General features: G+C 36.0%; 1 protein-coding gene across 1 annotated transcript in view; it reads left to right on the forward strand.

Moving 5' to 3' along the window:
• Positions 1–20,587, forward strand: part of TANC2 (tetratricopeptide repeat, ankyrin repeat and coiled-coil containing 2) — a 474,294-nt gene that overhangs the window by 34,389 nt on the left and 419,318 nt on the right. Inside the window, exon 2 of the mRNA XM_030923595.1 lies at positions 17,215–17,304. Coding sequence (XP_030779455.1) covers positions 17,238–17,304 — 67 coding nt within the window. The 5' untranslated portion in view covers positions 17,215–17,237. The remainder of the gene's footprint in view (positions 1–17,214; positions 17,305–20,587) is intronic.

The following is a 20,587-nucleotide window of genomic DNA, read 5'->3' on the forward strand; positions in this document are numbered from 1 at the left end:
TGATTAAAAAGGCATGTTAGAAGATTAATATATTCCATAGTCAGTATAGTAAGTCTCTGCTAAACGTGATCTTTTTGATTTACCTATGGTATTTTTGCTTGGTGAGAGTAATAATTTTTCTTGCAAGATAAGGGACAGATATCTGGGAAATCAGGTTACTCTGTTTTCAAGGTGTCTTAGACTAGACTGACTTTATTTTATTTTGAGACAGAGTCTTGCTCTATCACCCAGGCTGGAGTGTAGTGGTGCAATCTCAGCTCACTGCAACCTCTGCCTCCTAGGTTCAAGAGATTCTTCTGCCTCAGCCTCCCGAGTTGCTGGGATTACAGGTGTGCACCACCACACCTGGCTAACTTTTTTTTTTTTTTTTTTTTTTTTTGTATTTTTAGTAGAGATGGGGTTTCACCATGTTGACCAGGCTGGTCTTGAACACCTGGCCTTAAGTGATCTGCCCACCTTGGCCTCCCAAATTGCCAGGATTATAGGTGTGAGCCACTGTGCCTGGCCAAGATGAACTTTCTTGCTCTAATTACTTTTTTTGTAGGTTTTCTTCACTTAAACTTTGCTCACACTATAATGAGGTTTTCTCTGATTGTATGTTGGGATTAGTAATGGTATTCATGTAAGAATGGTGTATGAAGTTTATGAAGTTTAAAAGCAGTTGATGTACAGTGAGATCATGTATTAAGGCATGGTAGCAGTTGCTTTGGGTTACAGCCAAAAGTAGGCAAATCAGGAATTTGGAAGAGAATAAAGAAGGGAAGGAATTTTTTTTAGTGGTATACAATTAGGGCTACAGAATTAGGGCAAAAATAATAAGATGATTCTCACCGAGTATGATTTTAGATGCCCCAGATTTTCAAAACCAGCACTCAGGTATGGCTTTGAAACTTTCAGAAGACAAACCAGTACTAGCTATAGTTTTTCAGCATGCCCAGGAACTGAGCATTAGAGACTAAAAGAAGCAAGATTAGTGTTCTACTTTCATTCAGGTTGGAGAAAAGGAGCCAAAGATTTTCTATAAAGTTCCCCTTGGACTTTATTTCTGGGATGTGAAAATTATTTTACTTATGCAAAAGCATATAGTATGTACTTAACGAATATGTTTACTTAAACCTCTAAAGAATCCCCTCTCTCTTATAAATTTCCTTTACGCTTTATCTTTCTCTTGTGATACCTCGCACCTTCTAGTTTGAATTTTACTTGGGCTCACTTCCCTTTAATTTTCATTAACAGACTGATGCTTCTTTTAGGCAGAACTGCTTGTTAACCTTTTAAAAAATTTTGTGCAGTACCTGCCAAGGGCCTTACACTTAATTTGTTCTCAGTAAACACTGAATAGATAGAAGATCAGAAGACATTTTGTTTTTAAAATTTATAGATTAATATTAGAAAAAGATTTTAGGCAGTGTTGCCATCTGAATTTCATGCAGTAGAGAAGTGTTGCTAAGTGCAAAAAATATAATTTGTGAAGAATTTTCACTAACATGTCCCTAAAATAAGATTTTTGCCATGTTAGTGTGTTTTGGTTGTTTCTTGATGTTATTTATAAGAATGCTTAGTGCCTGGACTTAATCCTTTAAAATAACAGTTTAATTTTAACTTCACAGGCATGTTAAACCTGTTCATTATGTGCTTGGAGAAACCAAGGGAAGGCGAATGATGTAGGAAGTAGTAGTGGTAGTTCCGTGTACACTTCTTCATTTGCCCTTTTACTGAACTGGTGACAGAAGAATTCTGTAATATAACTTTAAAATATTTTATTAGATAATGGCTGTGGTCATTGATGGAGCTAATCCAGCTGTCTAGAGAAAAGCCATTCCTGCAAAACTCGTAGAATCAAAAAGGCATGCTTTTTTTTTTGAGACAGGAATTTCGCTGTCACCCAGGCTGGAGTGCAGTGGTGCCATCTCGGCTCACTGCAACCTCCACCTCCTGGGTTCAAGTGATTCTTCTGCCTCAGCCTCCCGAGTAGCTGGGACTACAGGCGTGTGCCACCACGCCTAGCTAATTTTTTTTTGTATTTTTAGTAGAGACAGGGGTTTCATCTTGGTCAGTCCGGTCTGACCTTGTGATCCACCCGTCTTGGCCTCCCAAAGTACTGGGACTACAGGCGTTGAGCCCCCGTTCCTGGCCAAGGCATGCTTTTTGGTTAGAGAAGTTTGGTGAGTAAAAGCTAATAAAGGATGGGTGACCAACTAGCGATGATACTAATTTACTGGGCTAGAAAATACCAGAGGAGAATTGTTCGTAAGAGAGGCCTGGAGTGAAATTTGGTTATCCAGATGATAGATGACAGCAAAGGCAATGGATGAACTAGGAGGAGAGGACATTGAAAGAGGAATTAATTAATTAGTTATTGAGAGAGTCTCATTCTGTCACCCAGGCTAGAGTACAGTGACACGAACACAGCTCACTGCAGCCTTGACCTCAGGCATAAGCAGTCCTCCCAACTCAGCCTCCCAAGTAACTGGGACTACAGGCATGCACCATCATTGCTGGCTTTTTTTTTTTTTTTTTTTTTTAATTTTCTATAGAGATATCCCTGTATTGCCCAGGCTGGTCTTAAACTCCTAGCTCAAGTGATCTTCCCACCTTGGCCCCCCCCAAAGTGCTGGAATTACAGGTGTGAGTCACTGTGCCCAACCATGATTTTTATTTTTTAAAGACGGGAGCATCTTGAAATGCTGATAGAAATAGCTATTAAAGGTGAGTTTCAAAATACAGAAGTCAAAATACAAGAGGTTCCTGGGTGAATGAGTGGGAGTGGGATACAGAGCAAAGGTAGATACTTTGACCTCAGAGAGACAAAGGAATATTCTATTTTAATAGGAGGTGAGGGTGTGTGTTAATGGGCTTAGGTCTGTAGGTTTGTTGGTGGGTAGTTGACAGAGTTTTTTCTGATAATTTTTGTGGCATGTATTTTTCTTTGTGTTATGGAAGCTGAAAAGATGAGTTGAGAGTGATGCAAAGAAATGAGGTCAGAGAATGTTCACAGGGAACTGACTAAAAAAGCAATAGATTGCTAAGAAGTGAAAAGGGTCAGTTGAGATTTGCAAGCATAGATTTCTGACATATTTGGTATATCACTAACTAATATGACTTTCTTTAGCAGTGCTCAGCAGCCTTAGTATAGTTGAAATCAGCTTGAATTTTGATTTGTATTTTATGTGGAATCAGAGAGCAAAGGGGCAAGGGAGTTTGGGGGTTTGGTGGGAGAGTGATTGAAATGACAGATCATTTTCTTGTGGGAAAAACTAGTAAATACAAAATAATATTTTTAAAAAATGAAATGATGAATTGTACACGTTTTACACGTTTTCTTGTGCTGTTGCGTGCCAGGTTTGACCCTCTGCTTGTTTGGGTTCTGTGTCTGCCAGCCATGGATCAAAAGTGTTAAAACTAAGTAGATAATACAAATAAAAATGGTATAAGTATTTACATAACATACATTGTATTACGGTTATAAGAATCTAGAGCAAAAACAAATGAAATGATGGATCAAGGATTCCAGTTTAGAGAGAGAAGAATTAAAGACCAGAGGAGACTGACTAGGACCCTAAAGCCTTTATTTTCATCACATTTATTGAAACCACTTCTTAATATCTGGGTGGATGGACTGGTGGAGGGGAGTTTTATGCATGTTTTCTTGTGTTGTTTCATGCCAGGTTTGACCCTTTGCATGTGGGGTTCTGTGTCTGCCAGCCATGGATCAAAAATATTAAAAATAAGTAGATAAATAATACAAATAAATATAGATAAGTATTTACATAGCATTTACATTATATTAGGTGTTATAAGAATCTAGAGATGATTTAAGGTATACAGGATGAAATGCATAGGTTATATGCAGGTACTATATCATTTTACATAATGGACTTAAGCACCTGCAAATTTTGGTATCCATAGGATGGGTGTATGGGGCAGGTGTGGGGGTGTCTTAAAATGAATCCCCAGCAGATACGGAGGGATGACTGCATGTGCTTATCTTTCTCTATAGCAATCTAACTGGAAACCTTTAGGGTTGCATAGGCAAGACTGAGTGTAAGTTTTATGTGTCTGTATCCCTTGCATAGCCATGGCCCATCCCAGTGTAATAGTTCTTATGTGGTATGTTGTGAGATTCTGCTATCCTCTGAACTCTTTAGATATGGTATAAATTTTTTATCAATGTATAAAGTGTATTTTTGTCATAATGAGTATACTATTAGTCCAGTATTTTTTGTTTCACTGATTCGTTAAGTGATATGGAATAACTTACTGTAAGAAAAAGTGGAGAGTCATTTTAGTGCCAAATAAAAAATTCAGGTGTTTTTACTGAGAACTGAGAACTTTGCTCTTACATATAAAAAGATACATATAGTAGAGTAAATGATTCTTAAATAGCACCACACTATTTGGACCACCACATTAATAGTGTGACAGCTCTTCATACTTTTATAGACACTTGAGACATTGTTCTATGCTTCTATAACACATGATATATGTAACTGTGTAATACATATTGGCTACTATTATAATTTGTTTCCTATTGCTGCTATAACAAATTTCTGCAAATTTAGTGGCATATAACAACATAAATGTATTATTTTAATACTACTTACAGTTCCGGAAGTCAGAAGTTTGAAATGAGTTTTTTATGGGGCAAAAACCAATGTTTTGGCATACCTCTGTTCCTTCTGGAGACTCTGGGAAAGAATCTGTTTTTTACCTTTTCCAGCTTCTGGAGGCCATCTGCATTCCTTGGCTTGTGGCCGCATTGCTCTGATGTCTACTTTGGTCATCATATCTCCTTTTCTGATGCGTCTACTGCCTTTTTCCACTTTTTGATGACATTTGTGACTACATTGGGTCTGCCTGGATAAAATTCAGGAAAATCTCCCTATTTTAGGGTTCTCAACTTAATCACATCTTCAGAGTCCCTTTGCCAGGTAAGGTAACATTCACAAATTCCAGAAATTAGGATGTGGTCACCTTTGGGGAACATCTATCGACTTTGTTTGATATTGTTCTTGCTTTTTAAGTTTTGGCTATTCTGGGTCCCTTGCATTTCCACATTAGTTTTTAGATCAGTTTCTCAATTTCTGAAAAGAAAGTAACTGGGAGTTTGTTAAGTATTTTGTTGAATCTATACATCGATTTGGAGACTGTTGCCATCTTACCATTAAGTCTTCCAATCCATGAACATGGATGTCTTTCCATTTAATTAGGTCTTCCTTCATTTCTTTCAGTGATGTTTTATAATTTTCAGTGTACAAGTTTTATACTTTGGTTAATAACAATTTTTTTGTTCTTTTTGATGTTATTGTAAATGTATTTTTTTATTTCATTTTTGGATTGTTCATTGATAGTGTAAAGAAATACAACTAATTTTTCAGGCCAGACATGGTGGCTCATGCCTATAATCCCAGGAATTTGGGAGACTGAGGCAGGAGGATTGTTTCAGGCCAGGAGTTTGAAACCAGCCTGGTCAACATAGCAAGACCCTGTCTCTACAAAAGAAAAATTTTAAAAAATTAGGTGTGATGGCGTGTACCTGTAGTCCCAGCTGCTGTGGAAGCTGAGGCAAGAGGATTATTTGAGCCCAGGAGTTTAAGGCATCAGTGAGCCATGCTGATGCCACAGACTGCAGCCTGAATGAGTGAGAGCCTGTCTCAAAAGAAAAAAAAAATACAGCTGATTTTTTAATGTGTATCTTTTGTCCTGCCAATTTGCTGAATTCATTTATTAGCTGTAATAGATTTTTGGTATATTCTTTAGGATTTTCTACATATGAGGTCATGTCGTTTGTGAATAGAGACTGAGTTATTATTTCTTCCTTTCCAATTTGGATGCCTTTTATTTCTTTTTCTGCCTAATTGCCCTGGATAGAACTTCAAGTACAATGGTGGATAGAAGTGGTAAGTGGTTTTTTTTTTTTTTTTTTTGAGACAGAGTCTCACTCTGCCACCAAGGCTGGAGTGCAGTGGTGCGTTCTCAGCTCACTGCAATCTCCACTTCCTGGGTTCCTGGGTTCAAGCAATTCTCCTCCCTCAACCTCCTGAGTATCTGGGTTTACAGGTGTGCACCACCACACCTGGCTCTTTTTTTTTTTTTTTTTTTGTATTTTTAGTAGAGATGGGATTTTGCCATGTTTGCCAGGCTAGTTAAATGGATGTTCTTGTCTTGTCCAACTTAGGAGGAAAGTGTTCAGTCTTTCAGAATTAAGCATGATCTTAGCCACAGGCTTTTTGTAGATGCAATTTATCAGACTGAGGATGTTTCTTTCTATTTCTAGTATGTTGAGTATTTCTTTTTTAATCATGAAAGGCTGTTGCCTTTTGTCAGATACTTTTTCTGTGCCTATGGAGGTAATTATTAAGGTTTTTGTCTATTACTAATTTGGTATATTACATTGATTTTCATATGCTGAACCAACCTTGTATTCCTAGGATTCACTCACCAGTTCTTGAGTTTGAGAAAATTAATCTAGGGTATGGTCATCTGAAGACTCATATAGTCTGAGATTTCCCTTAGATGATCAATTTCACCTTTATCAATAGGGTCTGGAGTACTACCATCTGTCTTTTTGCATTCTTCTTCTGATATAATAATTGTGATACATCTTCTTCTGGAAATATTCTCTTTGACATTTTGGGTAGAAAATGAAAATTATTTTATTGTTAACTGTGTTAAAGAGCTTTAACAAAGGCTACAAAGCTGATGTGTATTATTTCTTTTATGTCTTCTCGAAAGATGATGCAATACTTCGGGCAAAGCAATAAGAAAACTGAAGAAGGATGAAACAGTGATCACTTATTTCATTATTACATCATTCTTTTAGATAAATCCATCATGTTTCCATTTTCTTCTGATTTTTTTTCTTTCTTTTACGATGAACATGCATTGTAGAATAATGAAACCATTTTTTTCAAGACCTTTTATAAATCCTGTTATCTTGTCTGGCTGGCTCACATTGTTTCCTGGGAAGGCCTGCCTGCAGTGGCTTAGATAATGTTGGCAGTTGTAGTTGGTTTGGAGTGGACAAACAAGGGACATATAATTCTTAGCTCATAATGTAAGGATCCAGAATCGAGGGTGGATTGAGAACTCAGCTGTAAGTTTATCTGGAAATATTTGATAAAATATTTTATAAATACTAGTTGAAATTCAAAAGTTAGGCAGTTTAGTCTAATGGGGAACACGGTTGGTGGAGCGTGTCGAGGTAAAGAAACATTGGGTCAGCCAGCTCCTAGTATTGGCCACCAGTTGGCCAGGGCAGTTTAGGTGCCATGTGAAAGAGCTTTGAAGTGGCAGAAAGAGGAAAGGAGTACAAGACCTGATAATAAGTATTGCAAAAATGAGGATTCATAATTTAAGCAGTGCTTGTGCTGCAAACAAGGCTGGTTGTAGAACCCATCATCAGTTACTTCCCTCTCTCAAAACTTCTTTATTAATTGTCCCATTTCCTTCCTTTGCCCTCCAGTCTTGAAGGAGATTACGTAATTTGAATCTCTTCAATGCAGTTCAAAATTTTGCTTTTAGGGAAATTATCAAAGATTATCAGTTGGGCATAGTGGTGTACGCCGGTAGTCCCAGCTACTCCGAGGATGGGAGGATCCTTTGAGCCAGGAGTTCAAGACCACAATGAACAGTGATAGCCCTGCTGTAATTATAAGAACTTCCAAAGTTATGTCCTGGAATATATCAGGCATCTAGCAATTTATCTCAGTCAACACTTAAAGAAGGCCTTTCTTGATAATTCTTAGTACTTCAACATACCTTTCACAGAGGAAAAAACATGCAATTTCCAGATAGTGGACAAATGATTTGTCTTTCTTGTATTGGCTTGATCCTGTTACTGTATATAACTTTTTTTTGAAACATAGAGTTTTTACCTTTTCCAAAAGCCTCAAATTCATGCTAGATTTATGTTTCTATCTAGTATTCTCATCATTCACACTGTTAAAGCAAACTAAATATGGCCTGAGAAGGACTCCGTACTTCTATGTTTGACTCCTTGTGGACAAACTGTAACCTAGCTTAATAGGCAGACAAGATGAAGACCTCACTTAGGATTAGGCACCTGTAGCAATAGCTGAGTCTTAGCAAATTCTAGCAGCCATACTTCAACCACTCATAGACTGCTACATGTTCAGAGTGTGTTCAAATAAGGCAAAATGCCAACCTGTAACCAGTGCAGCTGTTTTTGTAGCTCACTGTTGATTTCTGTCCATCACTTCCCTTTTTTTTTGTCTGTAAATTTGTTCTGACCACGAAGCATCCCTGGAGTCTCCCTGAATCTGGTGTAATTCTGGGGGCTGCCTGATTTGTGAATCGTTCATTGCTCAGTTAAACTCATTTAAATTTAATTCAGCTGAAGTTTTTCTTTTAACAACACTAGTGCATTTGTCAGTTATTTACTTCTCCCAGTATAGTTAAATAGTACTCTTTTGAGTTCTTCCATTCTTCTCTATTTCTTTCTTTATTTTTTTTGAGATTATTTGCGATTGTATTTTTTAGAGCCTCTCATGCTTTCAGCAGATATTCCCTAAATTTTCTTTTTCTTTTTTTTTTTTTTTTTTTTTTTGAGATGGAGTTCCGCTCTTGTTGCCGAGGCTGCAGTGCAGTGGCGTGATCTGGGTTCACTGCAACCTCCGCCTCCCAGGTTCAAGTGATTCTCCTGCCTCAGCCTCCCAAGTAGCTGGGATTATAGGCGTGCACCACCATGCCTGGCTAATTTTTTTGTATTTTTAGTATAGACGGGGTTTCACCAGGTTGGCCAGGCTGGTCTCGAACTCCTGACCTCAGGTGATCTTCCTGCCTCGGCCTCCCAAAGTGCTGGGATTGCAGGTGTGAACCACTGCACCCAGCCTCTTTTTTTTTTTTTTTTTTTTTTTAAAAAAAAAAAAGAGTCTCCTCTCTTTCTGTCACCCAGGCTGGCGTGCAGTGGTATGATCATAGTTCACTGTAAGTTTGAACTCGTGGACTCAAGCAGTTCTCCTGCCTCTCAGCTTCCTGAGTAGCTGGGACTACAGCTGTACACCACCATGCCTGCTGGTGGTGGCGTTGTTGTTGAGGTGATGACTTGCTGTGTTGCCCAGGCTGGTCTTGAACTCTTAGGCTCAAGTGATCCTCCTGCCTTGGCCTCCCAAAGCATTGAGATTACAGGCATGAAACACCAAGCCTAGCTTAAATTCCTTTTATGTTCCAGTTACCATGCTAGCTGCTATGTCTTCAGTGGTTATGTAGCTTTTACAGTTTAGTGAGATAAAAAGATGCTAAACATTAAATACCTATATAGTCATTAATTATATTCTGCCATATTTTCTTGGGCTTTCTGTATAAGGAGTTATTCTTTTAGATATTTTTCAAATATACATTAAAAAATTAAGGATGTATAACTGTTTAGCATCTCTTCCTTTGGTGCCATGTATTATAAAATTACTACTTTATTCCAATATTTTCATCATGTGTGCATTATTAACCCTGCATCTTATCTGTAATGTTTAAAAGTTATTGGAAGTGTTTATTAAATGCATTAGTGTGTGTGTGTTGTGTTCTCCTGCAGAAATTTCTCAGAGGAGAAGCTCTATGTTGACAAATGCTAGAAAATGGATAGCATTTACTTTAAATATATGTAACTTGCTTTTTATAATTATATGAACAGATTTGTATTCAAAAGGACTCTGAAGGTCGTGTCTAAATTGTTATTGTGGAGAAAATCGTAAAAGGAGATTGTATGGATTGACTGGAAAGATAATACTTAGTTCACCATTTGGATCAGTTTGTGGTCCTATTTTTGCAATTAGAGGCTTTCAGATAATATCTTAATATATTACCTTACCTTATTTTTAATTTTCTTACCATTTGAAACATTTTCTTCAATCTATAAACTATTAAAGCATTTTAATGGCATAATTTATTTATTTGGCATAGTTCTAATGTCAAGAAACTTATTTCTCAGACTGGAAACCAGGTCAAAAATAAGAATAAGCCAATCCACCACCAAACCAAAAGTGAGAATAAAAATAATATCAAACCATTTAAGCAGGAAGTGGATATAGAAAAAGTTATTTTTTAAAAAGCTGGCAAACAGGCTGAGATGACAGAGAATTCAGAACATGGTTAGAAATGAAGATCATTGAGATTCAGGAGAAAGTCAAAACCCAATACCAGGAATATAAGGAATACAGTAAAATGAAACAGGAGCTGAAAGATGAAATGGCCATTTTAAGATCCAGAATGATTACATAGAGCTGAAAAACTCACTTCAAGAATTTCATAATACAATTGCAAATATTAACAGCAGAATCGACCAAGCTGAGGAACGAATCTCAGAGCTCGAAGACCAGTTCTCTGAAATAACTCAGTCAGACAAAAATAAAGAAAAAACAATAAAGAAGAATGAACAGAATCTCTGAGAAATATGGGATTGTGTAAAGAGATCAAATTTACAACTCATTGGCATCCCTGAAAAAGCGGGAGAGAAGGCAAGCAACTTGGACAACATATTTGAGAACGTCATCCATGAAAATTCCCCCAACCTCACCAGAGAGGGCACCATCCAAATCAGGAAATGCAGAAAATCCATGTGAGATGAATATCCCCAAGACACATAATCATTAGATTCTCCAAGGTTGAACCGAAAGAAGAAAATGTTAAACGCGGCTAGAAAGAAGGGGCTGGTCACTTAAAAAGGGAACCCCTGGTTAACAGCAGACTTTTCAGCAGAAACTCTACAAACAAGAACAGATTGGGGGCCTGTATTCAGCATTCTTAAAGAAAAGAAATTCTAACCAAAAATTTCCTATCTAGCCAAACTAAACTTTGTAAATGAAGGAGAAATAAGATCCTTTGCAGACAAGCAATTGCCAATGGAATTCATTACCATCAGACCTGCCTTACAAGAGGTCCTCAAGAGAGTGCTGAATATGGAAAAGGAAGACCATTACTGGCCACCACAATAAACACACTTAAGTACATAGACGATTGACACTGTAAAGCAGCTACACAGTCAAGTCTGCATAATAACCAGCTAATAACGTGACAGGATCAAATCCACACATATCAATATCAACACACATAGGGTCGAAGTAAAGGGATGGAGAAAAATCCATCAAGCAAACGGGAAACAGAAAAAAGCAGGGGTTCCTATTCTAATTTCAGACAAAACAGACTGATATAGTTTGAATATTTGTCCCTGCCCAAATTTCATGTTGAATTGTAATCCCCAATGCTGGAGATGGGGCAGGGCCTTGAGGGAGGTATTTGGGTCATGGGAGCAGATCCCTCATGGCTTGGTGCTACCTTTACAGCAGTGAGTGAGCTCTTATGAGATCTGGTCATTTTGAAAGTGTGTGAAACCTCCCCCCAACACACGCGCTCTCTCTCTCACTCCTGCTCTGGCCATTTCCTGTGGCTGCTCCTGCTTCACCTGCCATGAGTAAAAGCTTCCTGAGGCCTCCCTAGAAGCAGATGGTGGAGCTATGCTTCCTGTGCAGCCTGCAGAACTGCAAGCCAATTAAACCTCTTTTCTTATAAATCACCTAGTCTCAGGTATTTATAGTAGTGCAAGAACAGCCTAATACACAGACTTTAAACCAACAATGGTCAAAAGAGACAAAAAGGCATTACATAATGGCAAAGGATTCAGTTCAACAGGAAGACCTAACTGTTGTAAACATAATGTGCACCCAACACAGGGGCACCCACATTCATAAAACAAATTATTAGAGACTTAGATAACCAACACAAATTTGTAAACTTTCTTAAAACATTATGAGATTTTTTTGCAACTTTTTTTTTTTTTTTTTTAAAGCTAATCGACTGTTACTAGCATGAGTGTGTTTTATGTGTGGCCTAAGATAATTCTTCTTCCACTGTAGCCCAGGAAAGCCCAAAGATTGGCCATCTCTGGTATATGCCCAAAGCAATGTAAATTGTTCTACCAAAAAGACATGTGCTTGGATGTTCATCATAGCTCTGTTCACAATAGCAACATCGTGAAATCAACCTAAATGCTCATCAGCGGTAGACTGGATAAAGAAAATGTATATATGCACCATGTAATACTATGCAGGCATAAAAGAATAAGATCATGTCCTTTGCAGCAACATGGACAGAGGAGCTGGAAGCCATTATCCTAAGCACACTAATGCAGGAACAGAAAACAATTACTTTATGTTCTCACAAGTGGGAGATAACACTGAGCACATGTGGACAAGAAAGGAAGAACACACACCAGGGCCTACTTGAGGATGGAGGAGTGTGGAAGGTGAGAATCAAAAAATTACCTATTGGATACTATGCTTATTACCTGAGTGACAAAATCTGTACACCAAACCCTGTCACATGCATTTTACCGAGAAAACAAATCTACACATATCCCCTTGAATCTACAATAATAAGTTAAAATAAAAAGCTGGCATTAGAATGGAAATATTAACATGATGTCATGATTATCAGAATAGTACAGAAGTACTTAATAGTTAATTTGATTACATTATTAATTGCATAAACATTTTTATACATGGAATGTTTTACTTTTTTTTAAACAACAGGATAAGAAAAGCTTTAAATACACAGGAGGGATGAACATTGAAAATGAAAATTGATTGCCTGTTGATAATATAGCAGAAGAAGACACTGAAATAGGTTATTGAGTCTCCGGCCTTGGTGGACCATTAAGAAGTCAGTACTCCTCCTGAATGGTTTAGAACGGGTGTCACAAACATAAAAACTTAGGGACCATGTAGATAACATAATGTTCAAATCAGCTAAGTATAAGAAAGTAAGAAATGATTGGGGGCCTGTGAATGGCTTGTTATTTTCCTGTCCAGATATTTCACTTGCCAGGAATTTATCTCATGATTCCTCCTGAGTGAACATTTTAATAAAAGTTTGGATATAAAATTTGGAAAAGTGGGGTAAAATTTAGATATATATTAGCAGCAATTCGACCAAACTGCCTTCTCCCACTTAGCTTCAATTTGTGGAGTTCCTATATTAATATTTTATTATGATCAGTTTTCTATTGGAATGTTAACTTAAGGAAAATAATTTAATCAAAATGTAACTATGAGATGAGTAGCTTTATGTTTTACTTTTCTATATATTGAAGTAATTTTAAAAAGTTTTAGAACTAGCAAAAAAAAAAAAAAACCCTCTACATCTTCAAAAAGTAGCCATCACTGTAATTTATGCCACCCATCAATATATTTTACCTAAATCAACAAGTATGTTCTCCTGGTCTTTTTTGACTCTTAGTAAATTTTAAGTAATAAATTGCTGTTTTTATGATAACGATAATCTGCGCTCATACTTTTTTTCCTTTCGAAACTTTGAACAACTGTGTGTAAATAATCAGAGTTTGAGTTAGAAGTTCTAAGTAAGCCTAAAATTTTCTTGGTTTTCTCTCAGATAAAATTTTGAACTATTCCTAGAATTTTCATGCCTTTTCTTGATTCCCTGGTACACATTCAGTCTAGGTAGTCCTCATGGTTCTGGTTGATTTAATATCGTTTCTCGCCAAATGAAACACTTTTATTATGCCCTTTCTTTACTAAGTCAGTAATCTGATGAATCGTGTCTTTGCTCAATTTATTTACTCATTCAAGAAATATTGAGAGCCTACCATGAACTAGGCATTGTGGCTAAAAAGATTAATAAAACCAGATTTCCTTTTTGTTTTTCTTTTTCTTTCTTTCTTTTTTTTTGGGGGGGGGGGCTATTTTATATTTTTTCTTAACATTTTGGTTAAATTAACATTTTGTTAATTTTGACAAGTTGTGTTTTTCAAAGAATTTTACATTTTATGTTAAATGTTAAATTTGGTATAAAGTTGTTCTTAATATCTTATTTTTTAAATAAAGGATCTGAAATGATGTCATCTGTTTCATTTCTGATATTGGTGATTTCTTTTTTTCTTTCCTCAATCAGCCTTGGTTTAGCAGATTTAATACTTTTCAGAAATCTGATGTGTGGCTTTGTTGATTTTATATTTTGCCTTTGTTTTCTATTTCATTTTTTTTCTTTTTACTCTTTCCCTTCCTTCTACTTTCTTTGAGTTCTATTTGCTGCTTGCTTTTGAACTTTTTGAAATAGAAGCTTAGATACTGATTTTCATCCTTCACTTCTAATACATACATTTAAGGTATAAATTCCTTTAAAATCATTGCTTTAGTTTTATCCTGTGAATTCCCATAAGTCATTTTTATTATCACTCATTACAAATATTTAAAATTACCTGTTGTGATTTATTTACTTTGTTCAACTTTATTTAGAAGTACATCACTTAATTTTTAAGCAATAGGAGATTTTCTAGGTTAAAAAATATTTACATCTAGCTTAATTGCTTTGTGGTTAGGGAATATACTCTGAAAGATTTCAAAATTTGCTGATACTTTTATGACCTAACATGTGGTCCATTTTGGTATGTGTTTTGTGTTATAGTTTGTTTTTATTTGGAAGAGAAATTTGCTTATATATATTCAAGTCTAGTTATTTAATCATGTAGTTCAAATATATCATAGTTTTTGTTTTTTTTTGTCTACTTGGTCTTGTAGCTATTGACAAAGGTGTGTTGGTCTCCCACGTAACTGTGGATTTGTCTGTCACCTTTTAGTTTTGTATACTTTTTGTTTTAAATGTTTTTAGGCTTTCTTATGGGGTCCATTGATTTAGAATTGTGCTGTCTTGGCTAGATGTGATGGCTCACGCCTGTATTCTCAGCACTTTGGGAGGCTGAGGTGGGAGGTTTGCTTGAGCCCAGTAGTTAGAGACTGGCCTGGGAAACATAGTAAGACCCCATATTTAGAAAAAATGAGAAAAATTAGTGGTGTGTGGGAGCTCACACCTGTAGTTCTAGCTACTTCGGTGGCTGGGGTGGGAGGATCACTTGAGCCCAGGAATTTGAGGTTGCAGTGAGCTATAATCACACCACTGTTCTCCAGCCTGGGTGACAGCATGAGACTCTGTCTCAATACAGACGAAAGAATTATGCCATCTTCTTGTTGATATGACTTTTTAATTATTAAGAAATGCTTTTATCTTTAGTAATACATATTGCCTTAAGTGTACTTTGCCTGATATTGGCATAGTGATGCCACTTTTCTTTTTGTTGGAGTTTGAATGGTATATCTTTTCCTATCATTTTGCATCCGGTTCTTCTATATTTATAGTCTTCTACTAGAGTGTTGAACATAGTAATGGATATAATTTGAGTTTAAGTTATAAACCTTACTATTTGTCTTACATTTATCCACAGATCTATGCTACTTTTTCTCTTATGTCTTACTTTCTTTGGTTTAGTCAAATGTTTTTACTTATTCTTTTTATCTCCTCAGTTTGCTTTTAGTGAATATCTTAGAGATTACTACATGACTTTTTGAGTTATTGAAGTCTAACATGAATTATTACTTCTCTTCTCGGGTAATACAGATATCTTAGAAACTTCAATTCCATTACCCTACTCCTTCCTTTTTTATTGTTGTCATGCATTTTAAATCTATATATTTTAAAGAACAGCCTATCAATGTTATTTTTATAGTCATTATTTATTAATACTTAAGAACATATTTACCCTTTCTGCGGCTCTTGTTTTTTGCATGTATGCCTTTGTCTAGTATCATTTTCCTTCTGTTGGAAGAACTCCATTTTAGTAATAAATTCTTTGTTTTTTCTTTTGATTTTCATTTGCAAAGATATTTTAAACTGAGAGTAAATTGCTTGATTGGCACCAGTTTTTTTTTTTTTCAGAATTTTAAAATCATTTTCTGCTATTCATCATTTCTGTTGAAAGTATCTTTCAGTCTGTTGATTCTTGCTACTGTAAATGTGTTTTTTGGGGGGTCTGGCTGTTTTAAAAGTTGTCTTTAGTTTTTAGCAGTTTGACTATGATTTACTTAGTGTTTTTCTTTGTAGTTATTCTGCTTGAGTTTGACAAGCTTCTTCAGATGTGGCTTCATGTCTTTAATTAATGTTAGACAATTCTTGGTTGCTAGCATTTCATATATTGCTTCTTCCCAGTTTTCACACTGCTATGAAATTTCAGTTATACGTATGATAAAACTTTTCAGTGGTTCCATATGCGTCTGGTACTCTTTTCTATAATTTTTTGTCTTCTCTCTATGCTTTGGTTTGGATATTTTCTGTTGACCTGTGTCCCATTTCACGTTTGCTCTATTTAATCTGCCGGACACACCAAGTACTTACAACACTTTTGGAAAATTTTGCTGTGAAGAAGAGTGAGGATATAAGAACAGTCATTGAATCGTGGTGGAGTAAAGAGTGGGGCTTTCTTTTTGAACAAGATAGACTAAAATATGTTTATGTTATGACTGGAATGATTCAGGAGAGAGAAAAAACATTAAAGCTGTTTCAGAGAAAAGGAAGATGATTTTTTAAAATAAAATTCTTGGGAAGGTGAGAGTGAATGTAATGCAAAGCAGTCAGAGAGTTTTCCTTTGGTAGGAGTGGGACATGGAATAGGCACGGATTCATGCGTAGCTGTAGTCTTGGGAGATAGAATTCTGGCTTGACCAGTGGAAATTCTGCAGGTGCGATCAGTTGCTAGAATGTGTGTGTGTAGGGCTGTGTGTTTGTGCGTCATGTGGGAAAATTGTCCAAGAATGGAGAGTCAAGTAAAAGGTAGACAGTATTTATAGCTCCCTAATTATGTTTTCTATTTCTGTGCATCCTCAGTGATAGCTGCCTTTATTTCTTAGGGTAGTCAAAAGTATTGTATTTTTTTAAGGAACTATTTAAATGTTTAATAGTCTTTTTTGTCATATAGTTATAGTTGTGTACTATATATTTAAACATAATTTTCTTTTTCTGGTTTACCACTTTTATTATTTTTTAAATTTTCTATTATGGATAAATAATAGTTGTATATATTTATGGGGTAAATATAGTTAATTCTTTATAATGAATTTAAAATTAATTCTTAGTATTTTGGATAGACAATCAAGTTTTCTTCTTTTTAAATTTTTATCATAGTAGGTGTATATATTTATGGGGTACATGAAATGTTTTGATACAGGCATGCAATGTTAAATAAGCACATTATGAAGAATGGGGTACCTGTCCTCAATCATTTGTTTATTGAGTTGCAAACAGTCCAGTTGCACCCTTTAAGTTATTAAAAAATGTACAGTTATTGACTATAGCCACCCTCTTATGCTATGAAAATCAAGTTTTCTTAAACACATTTTTCTATATTTTCTTTTACAGTTTCACAGTAGAATAGTATAACCATGTTTCGGAATAGTCTCAAGATGCTGCTTACTGGTGGGAAATCAAGTCGTAAAAATAGGTCAAGTGGTAAGTGACTCTGCTACATTTATTGTGTATGATATTTTACAAATGTAATTTCTTTTAGGGTCCTGAATTAATGCTGTAACACTTTATTAAATGCTTAACTTAAAACTTAAAAGAAAGTTTACATTTCTTTGGGCTTTCATACAAGAGGTAGGAACACTTGAATGCTTATCAGGAACAGTCGAGAGAAAAGAAAACCTTGTGAAGGAAAAATACTTATTTCTAATACATGAGAGAGTAATGTTTCTGTGCATTTGCTTATTAAAAACCTTCTAGACCTAAGTTTATTTTTTTGAATTAACACATGAAATTATTGCAATCCTAGGCACTCACTGGGGAAGGAAATTATAAAAATAACTGTCCTTAAAGATTTATACAGAAAGTGAAATATAAGTTGAATATTTTTATAGCCATTAAAATAAAGTTTATGGGTTTTTCTTTTTCTTTTTTTTTTTTAGAACAAGGGGTTAAGTCTTAGGCTTTTGAGGTAAAACTGTATATACTTTCTTGATGAAAAATATTGAAAAGGAATGTATTAGAATATTTGTTTTTTATTAATGAGTGGTAGACTTTTATTGTATTCTTCATAATCTTTTCAACTTATTTTTCTGCAATTTATAAATTTATGTTGGTACTGTATTTATTGTCATTCATTTCAGAATGTTTCTGTAATTCTGATTGTGGTTTCTTCTTGACCCATGAGTATTTAGAAGTGTATTTACTAAATTCCAAACTGTTGATGAGTTTTTGTTTATCTTATTGCAAGAACAAACTCCCCTACATCAACAAAAGGAAAACTGTTTTTTCGTCCATTGCTCACACCAACGTTTCTGGCCACCAAATATGTGGGGTTTTTTTTTTCCTACAGTGATTCAGTTCATTTCTCTGGTAGACACCAACTGAATGTCCTACAATTAAATTCAATTCTGACACTATCTACCCTGAGTTAGCACAGACCCCATGGGTTATGATCTCAGTCCTACCAGACTGCTTTCCACTTCAGATACCAATTGCGTGTGGTGGATCCCCAGGTTACCCACAACCTCTGTCCGACTTGGCTACAAATCAGAGTTCCCATGACCCGTTTCTCAGGTTCTATCATTTGCTAGAATGGTGCACACAACTCAAGAAAACAGTTTCTTTACAAGATTATTGGGCTATTAAAGAATACAGTTCAGGAAGAGTCAGATGGAAGATGTGGGTAGGGCAAGATATGGGGAAAAGGGCCATGGGCTTCCATGCCCTTTTTGGGTATGCCACCTTCTCAGCATCTTCCATGTGTTCATCAACCCAGAATCCCGTTGAACCCCATCCTTTTGGGTTTTTATGGAGGCTCCATATGCAGATATGATTAATTAATTGGCCACTGGTGATGAACTCAACCTTCAGCCCATCTCTCCTCTCCAGAAGTTAGAGAGTAAGGCTGACTCTCATGGTTGGCCCCCCTGGCAGCCAGCACCTGTCCTGAGGCTGTTCAGGAGCCCCCAGGTACCTACCATTCATCCCGTTAGCATATAGAAAGCCACTTATCACTCCGAAGACTCAAAGTTTTAGAGCCGTGTGCCAGGAAATGAGCAGAGACAAATACGTTTTTTTTTTGTTTGTTTTTGTGTGTGTGTGTGTGTGTTTTTTTTACTACGTCATGCTTCTTATTATTGAATTCTAGCTTAATTATACTATTAGAGAATCTATTCTGTATTATTTTATTCTTTTGATATTTATTGAGATTTGCTTTACAGTTCATTATGTGGTCAGTTTTGGTGAATGTTCTGAAAGTGATGTGAATGTTGTAGTTATTGGATTCAGTGTGGATCAGTTTTGTTAATGATGGCACTCAAACATTTCATATCCTTCCTTCCTTAAAAAATTATTTACTGAGAAAGGTGTGATAAAATACCACATTATGATTGTGAATTTGCTTATTTCTCCTGCTAGTTCCTGAGAATTTTTGCTTTATATGTTTGGAAGCTGTCTTATTAGGAACATTCAAGTTTAGGATTGTTACATCTTCGTGGTGAATTGACGTTTTTACCATTATGAAATGCTTCTTTCTCTTTCTAATAATGATTTTTGTTTAAAAGTTCATTTTTTCTCTCAGATTAGTATAAGGACTGCAGGGTTTTTTTTAAATTAGTATTTGCAAAATATGACTTCTTTCATACTTTTACTCTCAACATTTCTGTGTGCTTATGCTGTTAATAGCATATAGTTGGCTTTTCTTTTATTCTGACTTTTTTTTTTCTCTTAAGAAAGTCTTTAGTCTACATTAATTTGGTCAGTCATATATTTAGGTATCTGTGTGCTTTCTACTTGGCCTATCCATTCTATGCTTCTTTCTCTCCTTTCTTTCTCTTTCCTCTCTTCTTTTGCATTGATCAAAACTTTTTTTTTTTTTTTTTTGAGACAGGGTCTCACTCTGTTGCCCAGTCTGGAGTCTAGGGACACAAACACAGCTCACTGCAGCCTCAACCTCCTTTGCTCAAGCAATACTCCCACATCAGCCTCCTGAGTAGCTGGGACTACAGGTGTACACCACCACACCCAGCTAATTTAAAAAAAAACATATTTTGTAGGGATGAGATCTTAGTACTTTGTCCAGGCTCTTCTTGAACTCCTGGGGTCAAGTGATCCTCATGCCTTGGCCTCCCAAAGTGTTGGGATTACAGGTGTGAGCCACCATGCCTGGACTCAAAACGTTTTTTATAATTCCATGTTTTCCTCTATTAACTTTGAAATTATATACCCTTTTGAAATTTTTTCAGTGGTTACCTAAAGATTAAAACAATCCTAAGTTTATCGAAGTTTGATATTTAATTGATATGTTTACCCTCTTCTTGGACAATGCAAGAGCTTTAGATTCTCTTCACCTATCTTTAACCTCCACAAGACATTACTATTCTGTGTAGTCACTGTTACTTAGATATGCCCATATATTTGACCCTTTCTTTGATTTTCATTCCTTCCTGCACCCATCACTTTCTAGATAGAAGTAACTTTATCTGGATAACACCCTTTGTTTTGTTTCATTTTATTTTATTTTTAGAGACAGGGTCTTGCTCTGTCACCAAGGCTGGAATGCAGTGGCACTGTGATAGCTCACTGTAACCTCAAACCTCCAGGCTCAAGCATTCCTTCCACCTCAGATTCTGGAGTAGCTAGGACTACAGGTGCATACCACTGCATCTAGTTAATTAAATAAAATTTTTTTTGTAGAGATGAGATCTTGTTATGTTTCCCAAGGCTGGTCTTGAACTCCTAGCCTCAAGTGATCTTCCTGCCTTGGCCT

This window comes from Rhinopithecus roxellana, chromosome 19 (genome assembly GCF_007565055.1).
Source record: "Rhinopithecus roxellana isolate Shanxi Qingling chromosome 19, ASM756505v1, whole genome shotgun sequence".
NCBI lineage: Eukaryota > Metazoa > Chordata > Mammalia > Primates > Cercopithecidae > Rhinopithecus > Rhinopithecus roxellana.